Consider the following 17,012-nt stretch of genomic DNA (forward strand, 5'->3'; position numbering starts at 1 on the left):
CCCCTCTTTTCTCCCCTCTTTTCTCCCCTCTTTTCTCCCCTCTTTTCTCCCCTCTTTTCTCCCCTCTTTTCTCCCCTCTTTTCTCCCCTCTTTTCTCCCCTCTTTTCTCCCCTCTTTTCTCCCCTCTTTTCCTCCTCTCTTTTTCCCCCCCCTCTTTTTCCCCCCCCTCTTTTTCCCCCCCCTCTTTTTCCCCCCCTCTTTTTCCCCCCCACTCCTCTTTTTCCCCCCCCACTCCTCTTTTTCCCCCCCACTCCTCTTTTTCCCCCCCCACTCCTCTTTTTCCCCCCCCACTCCTCTTTTTCCCCCCCCACTCCTCTTTTTCCCCCCCCACTCCTCTTTTTCCCCCCCACTCCTCTTTTTCCCCCCCACTCCTCTTTTTCCCCCCCACTCCTCTTTTTCCCCCCCCACTCCTCTTTTTCCCCCCCCACTCCTCTTTTTCCCCCCCCACTCCTCTTTTTCCCCCCCCACTCCTCTTTTTCCCCCCCCTCTTTTCCCCCCCCTCTTTTCCCCCCCCTCTTTTCCCCCCCCTCTTTTCCCCCCCCTCTTTTCCCCCCCCTCTTTTCCCCCCCCTCTTTTCCCCCCCCTCTTTTCCCCCCCCTCTTTTCCCCCCCCTCTTTTCCCCCCCCTCTTTTCCCCCCCCTCTTTTCCCCCCCCTCTTTTCCCCCCCCCTCTTTTTTCCCCCCCTCTCTTTTCCCCCCCTCTCTTTTCCCCCCCTCTCTTTTCCCCCCCTCTCTTTTCCCCCCCTCTCTTTTCCCCCCCCCTCTTTTCCCCCCCCCTCTTTTTTCCCCCCCCTCTTTTTCCCCCCCCTCTTTTTTTCCCCCCCCCTCTTTTTTCCCCCCCCCTCTTTTTTCCCCCCCCCTCTTTTTTCCCCCCCCCTCTTTTTTCCCCCCCCCTCTTTTTTCCCCCCCCCTCTTTTTTCCCCCCCCCTCTTTTTTCCCCCCCTCTCTTTTTCCCCCCCCCCTCTTTTTTCCTCCCCCCTCTTTTTTCCCCCCCCCTCTTTTTTCCCCCCCCTCTTTTTTCCCCCCCCTCTTTTTTCCCCCCCCTCTTTTTTTTTCCCCCCCTCTTTTTTTTCCCCCCCCCTCTTTTTTTTTCCCCCCCCCCTTTTTTTTTTTCCCCCGCCTCTTTTTTTTTCCCCCCCCTCTTTTTTTTCCCCCCCCTCTTTTTTTTTCCCCCCCTCTTTTTTTTTTCCCCCCCTCTTTTTTTTTTCCCCCCCTCTTTTTTTTTTCCCCCCCTCTTTTTTTTTTCCCCCCCTCTTTTTTTTTTCCCCCCCTCTTTTTTTTTTCCCCCCCTCTTTTTTTTTTCCCCCCCTCTTTTTTTTTTCCCCCCCTCTTTTTTTTTTCCCCCCCTCTTTTTTTTTTCCCCCCCTCTTTTTTTCCCCCCCCCCTCTTTTTTCCCCCTGATGGGTCTTTTTATTCTGGAGAAGAGAAGACTTGAGGGAGGATCTTATCACCCCTCATAAATACTCAGAGGAGGGGCCTGGTCTTTTTCCAGTGGTGACAGGACAAGATGTAATGGGGATAAACTCGATCCATAGGAAGTTCCATCTCAACATGAGGAGGAACTTGGTTGCTCTGAGGGTGGCAGAGCACTGGAACTGCCCAGAGAGGTGGTGGAGTCTCAGTCTCTGGGGATATTCAGAACCCACCTGGACACCATCCTGTGCCACCTGCTCTGGGTCAGCCTGTCCTGGACAAGGGGATCTCCAGAACTCCCTCCCAACCCCTCACATTCTCTGGTTCTCTCATCTTTCGTCAAGGTTCTGGTGGTGGAGCCTCCATGGATGCTCATCCAGATGATGGAGAATTTTTCTGCTGTTCCTGCTTTATTTTTCAGAGTTTTATCAGTTGAGCTGCCAACCAGGACTGGTGCACATGAACCTCTCATCACTTTAATTCAGGTAACATACAGCTGGCCCCTTTCATCATAAAAAAAACCCCAAAAAAACCATGAAGTGCATGAATTTTTGTTTCTGAGCCCTTCCCTGGGGACAGCAAGGTGTTGAAGCAAAGAGCTCATTTTAGTCTCTGAAGAATCCACCTCTGGCCATTGCTGCTCTCCATGGTTTCTGGATCTCAGAGGGTGAGGAACAGTGAATCAGGTTGTTCCAAGGAATATTTCACTTGTTGTGCTTTGCTCCCAGGGGGATGCTGATCTCACCCAAACTTTAGGTTGAGGGTCAGCCTGGAAGTGCAAAGCTTGATAGGAAATTATTGCTTTTCGTGTTCAGATTGTTGGTAACTTGTACTGCAGCTAAAAGTTTGGCTTCAGAACAGAGGGAAGAACCCAGCAGGATGCTAGGAAGCATCTTAGGAAGGACAGATGAGCTTCCCCAAAGCTCTCCTTAAGCACTGAGTGAAGTTACTCTGGCAGTGCCCAGGGAGTTCAGATGTCAGCTGAGAGATTTTTTTTCCCTCAGTCCTATAACTTTATGGTGGTTTTTGACCCACTCTGGGTAAAATTCTGCCCATGTTTTGACTCAGAAGGAGCATGAGGCTGTCGTGTGCCACCTCTCTGCAGTGTCCCAGACCTGGGCACTGGTGGGCAGCATCCTTGCACATGGTAAGATTTGAGGGGTGGGTCCTTCCATCTCAATCAATAGTCAATATTATCCCTTCTCCTCCCCCTCTGGAAGATGATGGTGGATCTTACACTTCCTGTGGCTTTTTATCTTCCATCCTTGGGGCAGTGCTTCAGGAAGGGACATCCTTGCTCTCAGGAGGTCCAGGAAGGGACATCCTTGCTCTCAGGAGGTCACTGCATGGGATGAAACATGATTTACTTCTAGAACAAAGCAGTTCCCAGCTTCTTCCCTGTTGGGAAGAACCAAAACATCCCTAGGACACCTTCCCTGTCTCCTCCTGCCTTGTCTTTGGTCATCCCACTGCAAGAAGTTAAAGGAGTCCAGCTGCTTTTCTCCTTTTTATCCTTGGGCTCTCCTCCCAAAGAGATCCCACTCAGATTATGCTGGATCTCATCCATTTTTTATTTTTCAGTAGCCAAATGCAAGGCTTGGAGGCTTCAAACATGGAAATTCCTCCTGTGTGCAAGGCAGTAGCTCCCATTCCTCCCCCCTGCCCTGGGGACACTGCAGGGGACACTTTGGTCCCTGGGACTCTTTTCAACCTCTGCTTTTAAAACCACCTCCCAAACCTCCAGTTTGCTCCCCAGGCAGTGTTTTTGTGCCTTGACAAGTGAGTAAACACCACCCAACCTGGTGCCTTTAGCTACCCCAGACTCTGCAGCCCCTTATCTGCTTTGTTTCCTGCCAAAAATAAGCACATTGAGTAGCTCCCTCCTGATAACCACGGGGAGGTGAAGTGGTTGGGGGTGGGGGGAGCCTCCTGGGGTTGTTTCTGGCTCCTCAGTCTTTAACTGAAATGACTTTAAAGTCCAAAATACTTTGGTTGTTGATGGACTGGTGTTGATGATGATGGATTGAACATGAGCCAGCAGTGTGCCCAGGTGGCCAAGAAGGCCAATGGCATCCTGGGCTGGCTCAGGAACAGCGTGGCCAGCAGGTCCAGGGAAGGGATTCTGCCCCTGTGCTCAGCTCTGGGGAGGCCACAGCTTGAGTCCTGTGTCCAGTTCTGGGCCCCTCAGCTCAGGAAGGAGATTGAGGTGCTGGAGCAGGTCCAGAGAAGAGCAAGGAGTTATTGGAGCTGAAGTCACACAGAGAAAATGAGACTTCCTTCTAGGAGGGTTCAGAGCAGCTCTTTGAGCACCACTGGGAGAAAAATAGCAAGGTCCTGTAGGCCCCCATGGAGACTGAGCCCAAGCTCAGAGGGAAAGCCTCATGATGTTCTTGTTGGGAGAAGGAATAAGAGTCTGGCTGCCAGCTCTTCACCAAAGAACCATCTGACTGATCCAACCCATCTGGGTCTTACAGACACCTCGTGGAGCAGGGATGCTGAGAAGATGTTGAGGAGAGCAAGGAGGCTGTGAAGGGATCCAGCACAAGTCCTGTGAGGAAGGGCTGAGGGAGCTGGGGGTGTTGAGGCTGGAGAAGAGGAGGCTCAGGGGAGACCTCATCACTCTCTCCAACTCCCTGAAAGGAGGTTGGAGCCAGGGGGGGTTGGGCTCTATCAGTCAGACAAGAGGCCATGGGCTTCAGCTCTGCCAGGAGAGGGTTAGGTTGGATCTCAGGAAGCTTTTCCTCATGGAGAGGGTGATCAGGCATTGGGATGGAGTGCCCAGGGAAGTGGTGGAGTCCCAATCCCTGAAGGTGTTTCAGGAAAGGTTGGATGTGGCACTGAGTGCCATGGGCTGTCTGGTGTGGTGGGGTTAGGTCAGGGGATGGAGTTGATGATCTTTTCCAGCCTCAGTAATTCTGTGAACTGTGCTTTTAGGAAACTGTAAAAAAAAAAAATTTAGCCACTTTACTGCTAACTATGAAAATGCCACCTTGAGATGCAGCTCATGGAGTTTTTGTAAACTCCTTCAGAGGCACAGAACAAGACATTTAAGAAAGGGAGGGTTGCACTTCATTTAAGAAAAGCAGAGATTGGCTCAGATTTATTACCTTGCCTTTTATTTGCCATTCCATCTGCCTGGGAAGTTATAAATAACCCCCCTATTGATCTGATGCCTTTGGAAAAAAAAGAATTCCTGGAATGCTGATGAGTTGGCAGCTGCCTACCCCCAAGTCCTCAGGTCACATTCATCACTTGGCTTTGGGATGGACTCTTGAGGAGACAACTCCTGACCCACCTTGTCCCCCAGACCACCAGACACCTCTGGGGGGTATTTTTCTGTCACTGGAGTGTCCCTAAAACGATGCCCTTTTGCCTGTCTCCTGCAGGAAACTTAATCTCCTGGGTAAATGACACCCAGGGCTATTTTGGAGCTGGGCTGCAGAGGGGAAGCAAAGCACGTCAGCAATTTGCCTGGAGGAGGAGAACCCAGAGGAGGGGTGGGGAGGTGGCACAGCCTAACCCTGAGCACCAAAGCCACTGCTGGGGAACTCAGGGGGGGACCTTCTGCTGCACATCCCTGCCCCAGCACTGAGGTTTCTGTTTTATTTTCCTGGAGGGGAAAAAAGGGGGGGTGGGAGGGTGAGGGGGAGAAACCAAAGCCAAGATGGTCTCCCCGTGTCCTCTGTCCCCTTTTTCCCCCTTCCCCCTTCTGTCACCTCAGTAGGAATCAGCTTTTTCTTGCCCAGCCCAGAGCTTTGCTTCTCCTCAGCCTCTTGAGAAGACTCCAGGTAAGACCTAAGCCTTCATCTAAAGAGAAGTGGACTTGGGGATGCTGATAGCCAGGGAAAAAGGGGAGAATGTTGCTTGTAGCTGAGGGAGGGCTGAGGTTATCCATTTGTCAGTGTTGCTCTGCTGCTTTGTGCAGGGATGTCCTGCTTTAGGAAAAATATTTGGAGATGGAACCAAAGGTGAAGGTCCTGAATCCATCCATCTTCTGCTCTGAGCAGAATATGGATTGTTTGCTGAATTACTTCTGGTCCTGTCATCAAAAGATCAATCTCCAGGGCAGACCAGAGAGAAAAAACAGGTTTAAAGCTCTTGATTCTACTTGATACATTTTCTCTCCAAACTGGAGGTAACAGTGCGTGCAAAGAGCCTGAAAAAAAAAAAATGTATTTCCTTTAGAGAGTTTTTTTTTCAGTTTTATTTCCAGGGCACAACCTCAGGGCTGCTTTTCTCTTCAGCAAGGGCTTTTTTTTTTTTTTTTTTTCTTTAACTCCTCTGAACTTCTCAATACCAACCCCCTCCCTGCTCCCCAACCTCCTCCCATTCCTACAAATGGTTCTGACTGGAGATGGAGAGAGATGGAGCTCGACAGCTGAGGCTATTTTGGGCCCTCCAGCTCAATGGGGTGGAGTGGCTGTAATGACAATGACGTCCTCTTGTTAAAATACAAGGGCTTAGGTTGGAGCCTCTCTTGCTAATTGTCCCCAAGGGAATTCTTCATCCCTGGGGAAGGAGTTGGGATCCTGCAACACCCCCATGTAGGGAACTACATGTGCTGAAAGAGGAGGTTGTGTTCCCAGCTTAAGAAGAGTAAAGTTATTTTCCTGTTAATGCAAGGGATTTAAGAGGTGGGATTATTTGCTTCAGAGCTGGTTTTGGTGGTGCAAGGAGTGTGGAAAGAGGCCTTGGTGCAGCTGTAACATTGCTGACAACTTCAGCCATGTAGAGGTACAGCCTGCTAAACCATGAGAGCAATTCAGTAAAATAAATCAGAGTGAATTTACTGCATCTCTGGAGCTCTCAAACTCTCCAGCCCTGTCCAGTGCACCTGGAGGTGGGATTCCACCAGAGCTGCTTCTCTCCAGGACCTCTGTCTGAAACAAAATACACTTTGGGGGACATTTGTGATGAAACAGCTACATTTCCCATCACCCCTTTTCTCTCCCCAGTTCTGCAAACCCAGGATTTCTGTCCTCTCCCTGCATCCCTCTCCCCACCATGGAGCAGGAATGAGCATCCCTGAGACCCCCCTGGTGCTGTGGCCTTTTCTTCCTTAGCACCAGAGCAGCCTTGGGTGCCTTTAGACTCGGGAAAACAAAAGAAAAAAATGGTGCCATGGAGTCCTTAGGGGCTGATTTGGTGCTTTTGGTGCAGTTTTAGTCCTTTGGAAGCTTCTGGGGTTGTTTTTTAGCTCCATCAAGGGGGGGAATCCAAAGTGGAGCCTCTCTACTGTAGCAATGACCACATAGGAAGATGTTTTTTCTTTGCACGGATTTTCTTGAAGCTGTTGGTCAACTGGTTGTCTGGTTAACAGAGGGATGAGCAAGAAATCTGCCTGTCTGGGAAAGAGGCAAGATAAGCACCTTCTTTAACACAGAGATGCTGGAAGTGGCTTCAGTCTCCTGTGGTTTACACTAAGTGGAGGTTTGGGTGTGTGCCTGGAAGGTGATCTGAGTGCTTTGCCTGGCAGTGTGTACAAACCATGCTCTTTGTTCTTCTTTCTAAGGGATTGTTTGATTTTTCTTTTTCTTACCAGCTCTAGGAAATACTCAGGTTATTGATGAGGAATTCATACTGGCAGCAGGAGGTGATGCAGGGCCCTTTGTAGACAGCTGGGGCATGGTTGGAAGAGGTTGTTGAGATAAATTGTGGCTGCTCCATCCCTGGAAATGTTCAAAGCCAGGTTGGATGGAGCTTGGAGGAACCTGGGCTGGTGGGAGATGTCCCTGCCCATGGAGAGGGGTTTGGAACCAGATCTTTAAGGTGCCTTCCAACCCAAACCATTCTGTGATTCAGCCCTACCCTGAAGGTCAGAAATGTAGAATTGTCTTGCCTTGAGTGCAGCCATCATTTTGCTGAGGGTTTCTTACCAGGTTTAACAGCATCTTGGCTCCCAACTTGCTGTGAAATTTCCCTTCACATCTCCTGTGGGCTTCCCACGGAGGTGATAGAGGACAGGGAATGCAGAGGAGCCTGAGTTGAGCTGCAAGCTCACTGGAACAGGGTTAGTTTATTGCAGATTCTCTGTGCCCACAGTGTTTGGAGGCTGATCCTCCAAACCACCTCAGAAAACTCTCATCAGCTCATAAATGACCTTTGGACACACCAGAATCTCTTGTCCCTCACTGATGTGGAATTTAGAGCAGTCCAAGCTGAGCCTCTGAGCCCAGCTCCTCCGTGGCAGATCCCATTCCTGCTCTGATGGAATGGCCCTGGGAGAAATCCTGCCACCTCAGATCAGGGCACCAGTGCAAATCTCTGCTTGCACCTGATTTAGAGATGAAATGGTCACGGAGCACTGGGTGTGCTGGGTGTGCATTTCACCCTGAAAGCACCCTGCCTGCTGTGATGGCTTGGAGGCATCCGTCAGCACCCATCTGATGTCACTGAGCTTGCAGCTGACACCCAACACTTGTGCTATTCCACACTTGTCCATTCCCTGGGAGGTTGGGAGAAGCAACAGGGCAGCTGGGTTCCTGCTCTTTTCCCTCAGTAGGATTTCAAACCTCAGAGGAAATCCACACTCCCCATTTTATGTCCCGTTCACTTCCCCTCCCACCCCCAGACTCCGTTTCCTTGATGGTTTTAGGTGGAACAACAGGCAGAGAAGTCACATAAACTACAGTCAGACCAGCACTGCCTTGGGTTCTGGTTTAGTGGTATTCCTGGAAAGCTCCCAGAGGTGGGAGGTTTCCTGGGAATTGGACCTTTCTCATCAGGAGAGGATGGAAGGCAAAGTTGGGCAGTTGGCATTGAAGAAAACATCCAGAAAATATGAACTCTAAAAGCAAGAAAAAGACCCCACATCATCAGTTTGCTGCTTGGGCAGAGAAAAGAGGGTTGAGAAAATGAGCAAGCAGGCATGGGATGAGTCTACAAGTGGTGTCCTGACCTGTATCCAGGGTTCAGTGGTCTCTGAGGGTTTGGTGTTTGTCCTCACCTGGGCTTTTCATCCCCCAAGGCTTTGATTATGGCTACTTGTGACTGCATTCATCTTGGCAATGTTTTAGGAGATGCACTGCATGGTGCTCTTTGTCCAGGGTCATGGCTGGAGAGGATTCCTTTTCTAACCACTGAACTGGCCAGAGAATAATTTGCCACCTCTGTCACTCTGGAGAACATCACCAGAGCCAGGGGGCAGAGGACAGGCATGGTGTGGGATTTCTGTCTTCTCAAAGGTTATTGAAGACTCCCCAAACGTAGCTCAACGTTGGTGACACAACCTGGGCCCATCCCATGGGATGCCTGGAGAGGGATGGCAGCACCATCAGGAATCTCCATTTGGAGATTCTAACAGGAATGGGAGCAGCCAGAGGTTGTTCCCCCTGCCAGGGGCTTGCTCAGTGGTCCATGGGAATGCAGGTGTGGGGCAGGGATGGGAAGGAGGGAAGGAGGAGGCTGTAATGAGGTTGGTGTTGGTCTCTTCTGCCAGGTAACAAGGGATAGAAGAAGAGGGAAAGGCAACATGTGGAAGGGGAGGTTTAGGTTGGGAACAATCTCCAATCTTGGGTTGGACTTGATGATCTCAGAGGTCCTTTCCAGCCTGGTTGGTTGAATGATTCTATGATCAATTTCACCCTGGAAAGGGTTCTCAGGGACCCAGGACGTCCCTGGAAGGGTTTCCAAGCTCTGGAGATGTGGTGCTGAGGGCCATGAGGCAGTGGTGGCCTTGGCTGTGCTGGGGGAAGAGTTGGACTCCATCATCTCCAAGCTCTTTCCCAAGCAGGATGATTCTGTGGGATTCAGAGTAATCCAACCACACAGCCTCTCACCCCAAACCACCCCTTCTGCTCTTTTACCATTTTTCACTGAAGGGCAGGACCTGCAGCTGAGAAAATGGAAAAAAGTCAGCTTGGAGTGTCAGGAAGGAGTTTATCCCTCTGCTGCAAGACCCCTCTGGCTGTGTCCTTGATGGCCATGGTTGGTGATGCCTTTGGCAGCACTCAATGACCTCAAAGTTCTTTCCCAACCCAAATAATTCTGTGATTCTAAGAGAGGGGATGGGAGGCCCTGACTGGTTGGGTGGCCACGTGTTCCCGGGTAGTGATTTGATGTGTTCCCCCTCTTTCCCCCCCCCCAAAAAAAAAAAAAACCCAAGCAAAGCAGGGAAAACCTGAATGAGCAGGGCCAGAAGTGAAATTACAAACACTGCTGCTTTGCCTTGGGCGTGCTCAGAAATACCCAGATGGGAATGTGATCTCTGCTGCAAAGGATTAATCACAGAGGGATTACGAGGGGAAATGTGACACTGGTAAATGTCTGAGATAAACTGGAAAGGGCATCTGCACTGACTGGCTTTATTCATGCTTTGTTGCAGCCCCAGTCCTCCCAAGGAAGCTCTCCTGGCACTCGAGGAGAGTTACTATTTTTATTTAGGGTTTTTTTTTGTTTTTTCTTTTAAAGTTTGAATGTATGTGTAAAGCATCTGAATCATACTTAATATTTCTACAGTATCATTGCTAATTAAATCTTGTCCTCTGGATGTGCTCACAGGGTTCTCCTCTTCCTCTTACTCCTAAACTTCTTGATCAGCCTGACCTAACGTGATGCATTTTATCCCCTTTAAATGGGATAAAATATGGGATAAAAAATGGGATAAAAACCTACAGTATCATTGTTAATTAAATCTTGTCCTCTGGATGTGCTCACAGGGTTCTCCTCTTCCTCTTACTCCTAAACCTCTTGATCAGCCTCATCTAACATGATGCATTTTATCCCTTTTAAATGGGATAAAATAGGGGATAAAAAAATGTGATAAAGCCCTCAAAAATTGGTTTATTTAGCACAGCCCATCTACCTGGCTTGAGCTGTCTCAGTGTTATTTACTCCTTGCAGCTTCATCCTCCTTGCAGGTGAGGGTTTGATGCTTGTTGCTGGAGTCCCTGCCCTCAGCACCCACAGGACAAGATTTTTCATAGAATCATGGAGTGGTTTGGGTTGGAAGGGACCTTAATGACCACCCAGTCCCATGGGTAGGGACAATTCCCACCAGCCCAGGTTGCTCCAAGCCCCATCCAACCTGGCCTGGAACATTTCCAGGGATAGGGCAGCCACAGCTTCTCTGGGAAAACAGGACCAGGGGCTCAGCATCTTCCTGGTGTTTTCACCTCTGTCATCTTGAGGCTCCCACGACTGGAAAGGAAACTCTTGGATGGATTTTCTGCACCAGTCTGGAGCAGGAGCAAGAGGAGGAGACCTCAGATGTGGCAGCCCCACTGTGTTTAAATGTTCTTGAGTCTCAGAGTTCCCAACGAGGAGCTGGGGCTTGTTTGAGCAGGGAGAAGGACCCTGGAGGAGAAGGACCCAGAGCTTTAGGAAGGGAGCAGCAGAGCTCTTCTCCAGGTGTGGATATAACTTTTTTTTGGGATCAGACAAGGAGAACAGCAAGCAGGTGGGTTTGAGGGAAGCCACAGGCTGCTGAAAGGTCACTGGCTGGCTCCCCAAAGCATCTCATGTGTCTGAAGCTGTCTCTGTGCTCCGTAGCATCAAAAATTTTCAGGGCTGGAAGGGACCTTTTTAAGATCATCAAGCTCCATGTTACACAGAGCCCACTTCAAAAGAGAAGTGAATCAGCTCTGTTTTTTTTATTCTTTTTGGTGAATTTGAAGCTGGAAATGAGCGGGGGTGACACATCTGTCAGGAGCAATCAGGGAGCTGGGAAGGAGGAGACATAGCAGCATCTTCTGAAGATGGATCCAAGCAGCTTGGTGGCACAGTGCAGCCCACAGTCCATCTGATGCCTGGGAAAGATGATATAAGCCTCTGTTTTGATGGTTAATTCTTATAAAATGCAGTGAATTTCACTGCTGGATGGGCTTGAATCCCAGCATCCCCCTCTGAGCATTGAAATGCTCCTTCCCCAAGTTAGCAGAAGGCTCTGACTGTCAGCCCATTGGACTTCAGTGGAAATTTCCACCCACTTCAGTGTATTTTGGCTCAAGCCCAGGACTGCTCCTATCTGGGTCTCCCAACCATTCCTGCAGCTTCTCTGCTTGCAGCTTTGTGGAAAAAATCTTCTAAAGCTCAAGTGAGGACAGAGGCTGATGGGGTGGGAGGGGGTAAGAGGGATTAAAGAAGTGCAAACCAGTTCCCAGATTCTCAGACCAGTTGGAGATCCAGGGAAAACCAGCTCTGTATCCTCATTGGAATGAGGACTGGAGGTGCCCACCCTGCAGGACATCAATTGGTCTCAGCATTGGCTGGAGCTCAGTCATTTATAGGTGAGAAGAAGTCAGAGGAGGAGCAGCTGAGAAAATTGGGAATATTTAGTTGGGAGGAGGTTGAATATTGAAGGTTGGAGGTTGATTCTGTCATTCTTTACACTCCTGGTGTTTACCAAGAATGATTTTTTTTTTTCCCTCCCCCCCATTACTTTTATTTTTTAATTTTTTCCCATCCATATTTAAGCTTTGAGAGCATTTTCTTGACTTCCTATAACTTTTTGGTGGAATGATGAAATGTGCTGGATACCAGGAAACAAAACCAACCAAAACTGAATGAGTTTAGAAAGCAATTTTTTTTTCTAAAGCCTTCAGATGCTTCTGAAGAGTTTTGTGTGTTCTTTGGAGAGGGAGAGAGAGGATAGAGAAGGGCACAGAATATTATTTTCCTTGTTAAATATAGAAAGAAGACAACATGAATTTTTTTTGCCTCAAATCTGTGGCCCAAATGCAATGTGAAGGTTATCTCAGCCATGCCATCTTCAATGGCAATAGTGATTATAACAAGCACCAGTTTGTTTTTTTTTTATGCTGCCACTTTCCCAATATTCAGTTTGAATGGCAATTCCTGTCTTTCAGCCCCCAGCAGTGTAAATGGAATGAAAAATTGGAATTGTTAATTTTCACCCATGATTTGCCACATCCTCCAGCACGTCCCTGCTGAGATGCACACTGTGCACATCATTATTTGCAAGACCATCCCTGTCTCAGAGTGAAGATGAAATGGAAGGGGAGCCCAGACAAGCTGAAAATAAGTAATTTCCCTCAGGTGCTGCAGCAACCTATAGTACCCTATAGCATCTATGAGTCCCCCTCAGATACCCCACCATGGCATCCCTATGGCATCCTATAGCATCTATGGGTCCCCCTCAGGTACCCCACCATGGCACCCTATAGCATCCCTATGGCATCCCTATAGCACCCCTATGGCATCCTTATGGCATCCTATGATACCCTATAGCACCTATGGATTCCCCTGAGGGTACCCCCCATGGCACCCTCTGGCACTCTATGGTACCCTATAGCACCTATGGATCCTCCTGTGGGTACCCCCCATGGCACCCTCTGGGACTCTATAGTATCTATGGGTCCCCCTCAGGTACCCCCTATGGTACCCAATGGTATCCCTATATCATCCCCTTGGCACCCCATGGCACCCTATAGCATCCCCATGGCATCCTGTGGTACCCTATAGCATCTATGGATCCCTCTCAGGTACCCCCCATGGCACCCTATGGTGCCCTATAACATCTATGTATTCTTTTGAGATGCACCTTATGGCAACCTATAGTATCCCTATAGCATCCCTATGGCACCCTATAGTACCCCTATAAGATCCCTATGGTACCCTTTAGCATCCTTATAGCATCCCATGGCACCCTATAGTACCCCTATAGCATCCCTATGGTATGCTATAGCATCCCTATGGTGTGCTATAGCATCCCTATGGTACCCTATAGCCCCATGGCACCCTGTTGACCCCTATAGCATCCTTATGGTCTCCTATAGCATCCCTATGGCATCCTATAGCATTCCATGGCACCCTATAGTACCCCTATAGGATCCCTATGGTACCCCATAGCATCCTATGGTTCCCTACAGCATCCTATAGCATCCCATGGCACCCTATAGTACCCCTATAGCATCCCTATGGTACCCTATAGCCCCATGGCACCCTGTTGACCCCTATAGCATCCTTATGGTCTCCTATAGCATCCCTATGGCATCCTATAGCATCCCATGGCACCCTATAGTACCCCTGTAGCATCCCTATGGTACCCTTTAGCATCCCTATAGCATCCCATGGCACCCTATAGGAACCCTATAGCATCCCTATGGTACCTTATAGCCCCATGGCACCCTGTTGTACCCCTATAGCATCCTTATGGTCCCCTATAGCATCCTTATGGTCCCCTATAGCATCCCATGGCACTCTATAGTAGCCCTATAGCATCCTATAGCATCCCATGGCACCCTATAGCACCTATGGATCAATCCAAAGCCCCCGATCTGCACCCTCAGGGCACTGCACTGCAAGAGGAGCTGGGGAGGAAGGAGCAGAGCAAAGGAAGCTCAGCTCCTGTGGTGTCAGGAGAGAGGGAAAGGGGGATTCTGGGTCTGCTGGAGGGGCTGGTGGGGTGAGAACATCTGCCACGGGGTGAGGGGGGGTTTGCAGCACCCATGGGTGGGTGGAGGAGCCAAAGGGCTGCAGGATTCAGAGGGATATTTTAGTGGTGGTGGCTGAGAGGGAGAGCACTGGAGGTTTGGTTTGGTTTGGTTTGGTTTGGTTTGGTTTGGTTTGGTTTGTGGGGATCTTTGAAGGGGAAAAAGTGGAGATGTGAGAGCAACACCACAGCCACTGAGTGGAGATCAGGCAGGAGCTGCAGGAGCTTGTTAGGAGATGGCAGGGGCATCAGGAGAGATCCCTGGATCATCCAGGTTGGAAAGGAGCTCTGGGATCACCAAATCCAACCCTTGATCCACTCCCCCCGTGGTTCCCAGCCCATGGCACTGAGTGCCACATCCAGTCTCTTTTTAAATATCTCCAGGGATGGAGAATCCACCCCTTCCCTGGGCAGCCCATTCCAATGGCTGATCACCCTCTCTGGAAAGAAATTCTTCCTCATCTCCAACCTAACCCTCCCCTGGCAGAGCTGAAGCCCATGGCCTCTTGTCTGACTGATAGAGCCAAACCCCCCGTGGCTCCAACCTCCTTTCAGGGAGTTGTAGAGAGTGATGAGGTCTCCCCTGAGCCAGATGTAGGATTTTGGAGGGAAATGATGCTCTCAGGTCTTCCCAGCAGGATTTCCAAGCCTGGAGCTGCTGGGACTCTTGCTTTTCTTCCAGAGCACCATTGTCAAGTGTCACCCTGCTCCACATTTGCTCTTCCTTGACCTTTTTCTTTCTCACCCTTTAGGAAGGAAACCAAGATGGATTATAGCTCCTTCAGTGGTGTCCCCAGGTTCCTGACCCGGCCGAAGGCGTTTATGGTGTCTGTGGGGAAAGATGCCACCTTGAGCTGCCAGATCATTGGAAACCCCATCCCAGTGGTGAGCTGGGAAAAGGATAAACTTCCAGTCGAGTCCGGAGGGAGGTTTAAAACCACAGAAGATGGGGATCTCTATCGTTTGACCATCTATGACCTGAGCCTGGAGGACAGCGGGCAGTACATCTGCAGGGCCAAGAACACCATCGGCGAAGCTTTCGCTGCCGTCAGCATCAAAGTGGGAGAGGAGACCACAGTGACAGAGTCAGCCCCGTACTTCATCCAGAAACCCTCCTCCATCAGAGTAACTTTGGGAGAAGATGCCCTGTTCAAATGCAAAGTCCAAGGCAGCCCTCCTCTCTCGGTCAACTGGGAGAAGGATGGGAGGTACCTGAGGAACAGGGCTGATGCCGGACGCGTCCAGATTGAGTCTGCCGGGGAGTCCAACGCTCTCACCATCCAGTGTGCCCGTCTGGGGGACAGTGGCACCTACACCTGCCGGGCAGAGAACCTCCTTGGCTCTGCCAGTGCTTCTGCTGCACTGGTGGTGGAAACCCAGGGCTCCTCCAACCCTGGCAGCAGCCACTTCAACCCCAGCTGTGGGAAGACGACCTCCTTGCTGTCCCACCTGCAAAAGCGGCGAGAGGAGATCAGGAAGGTGGACATCTCCCACGGGGCTCTGGATTCAACATCTCCCCAGCCTTGCTCCGTGGCTGAAGGGTTGTCTGGAAGCAGCTACAACTTCTCCAGGGATTATGAGAGGGGGGCTGGACTTGCCACCAAAGGTCCCCGCAACGCCACTTTCGGGGTGCTGACCCGCACCTGCAGCGTGACCGAGGGCAAGCACGCCAAGCTGAGCTGCTATGTGACAGGGGAGCCCAAGCCAGAGATTGTCTGGAAGAAGGACAACGAGGTCATTTTGGAAGGGAGGAGGCACGTCATCTATGAGGATGACCAGGAGAACTTTGTGCTGAAGATCCTCTTCTGCAAGCAGGTGGACAACGGGCTGTACACCTGCACGGCTTCCAACCTGGCAGGAGAGACCTACAGCTCTGTGCTGGTCACTGTCAAAGGTGGGTGCTGATGGTGGTCATGCCTGCAAGGAGGCAGCAAATTTATTCCTGAATTGGGGTTGGGAGCTTGAGCAATGTTTCTGCCACCAAATTGTGGGTTAGAGATGGATAAAGCCCTCTTGCTGTAGAGGAGGTGAAGGGTTGGAAGAGATGACCTAGGGAGAGAGTCTCATCATGATGGGGATCAGGAAGGGCAATAAATGGGCACTGGTCAGGGATGGATGATGTAGAACTAGCTGGTTGTGATGCAGTTGGGATGATGCAGATCTTTAAAGCTCCCAACTGGCCTGGTTCTAGAGTCATCTAAGAGATCTGGTACCATCCTCCTGGTGAGGGGCTGCTAAAGCCCCATCATGGATGCTCCAGGCCGTAATCACATTACATTCACCACAGGGTTTAGCTGAGCTGCTCACCACGTGCCATTTAAGCTGTAGCAGAGGTAACTCTGGATGTGTCAGGCTGCCTTGGATCTCTTGGGAGACCCACTCCAACTCTAATTCCAGTCCCTCTGTTTTCCTGCACAGAGGAACCCACCAGCAGCCTCCTTCTTACCAGGTTCTTCAGTCTTTTCCCAGCTTGTATCACCGTGGCCTGTGGCCCTGGTACCCTCCCAGAACTCTACCAGGCCCAGGATGCCCCTGTTATGGTCAGTGGTGAAGAAATTGCCTTCAGATTGTCCCTGGAGGTCAGACCAAGTTCTTCAGGGTGGTGACAAAGGTGTGACACGTGTGTTTTCACAAAGGCAGCTCCAAGTTTCCAAGTGATCTCCCACTTGGCAAGGTTACAGCAGGCAGTTTGCAGACCCAGAGAGCACCCATAAATCACCTCCCTGAGAAAAAAAGCTTTACCACCTGAGAAAAAAAGCTTTACCACTTGGGTGGCAGAATAGAGGGGTTTGAGGGGCAGTAAAATAAATCAGACATCCAACCAAGTAGATATGGTCAGTGCTTCGTAGCACTCTTGAACATTCCCAACCTTCATTTGGTTTTCTCCTTTCCCTTTTCTGGACTTCTCTCACACTCAGTGTCTTTCCCATCAGTGACACCAGATCTGTGGAACTCACTGGCTCTTGTCCCACTCATTTCTACCCCTTGGAGGTGCTGAGTGGTGTTGGGAAGGGAGTTTGTCCTCTTCCATAAATCCACGATTACTTCATGAGCTGGGACTCAAGGTTGAAGACCAAGCCTGGCCCTTGGCTGGCTGTTCAATTTTAGGGTGGCCCAAGCCCTGTCACTTGCCCAGCATTTGTCTTGCAAAGGCAAACACCCTCCCCCTGGCCCCTGATAATTTGATTTTTCTCAGTGGGTGCAACCAG

General features: G+C 50.2%; 1 protein-coding gene across 2 annotated transcripts in view; it reads left to right on the top strand.

Annotated features, from left to right (window-relative positions):
- Nucleotides 1-4,980: 4,980 nt before the first annotated feature.
- Nucleotides 4,981-17,012, top strand: part of OBSCN (obscurin, cytoskeletal calmodulin and titin-interacting RhoGEF) — a 223,880-nt gene continuing 211,848 nt past the window's right edge. The window contains exons 1-2 of one of the 2 annotated variants that reach the window (XM_071734574.1): nucleotides 4,981-5,200; nucleotides 14,556-15,697. In XM_071734574.1, coding sequence (XP_071590675.1) covers nucleotides 14,569-15,697 — 1,129 coding nt within the window. In that variant the 5' untranslated portion in view covers nucleotides 4,981-5,200; nucleotides 14,556-14,568. The remainder of the gene's footprint in view (nucleotides 5,201-14,555; nucleotides 15,698-17,012) is intronic. The other variant, XM_071734575.1, reaches the window with a different exon arrangement.

Source organism: Heliangelus exortis, chromosome 2, assembly GCF_036169615.1.
Source record: "Heliangelus exortis chromosome 2, bHelExo1.hap1, whole genome shotgun sequence".
NCBI lineage: Eukaryota > Metazoa > Chordata > Aves > Apodiformes > Trochilidae > Heliangelus > Heliangelus exortis.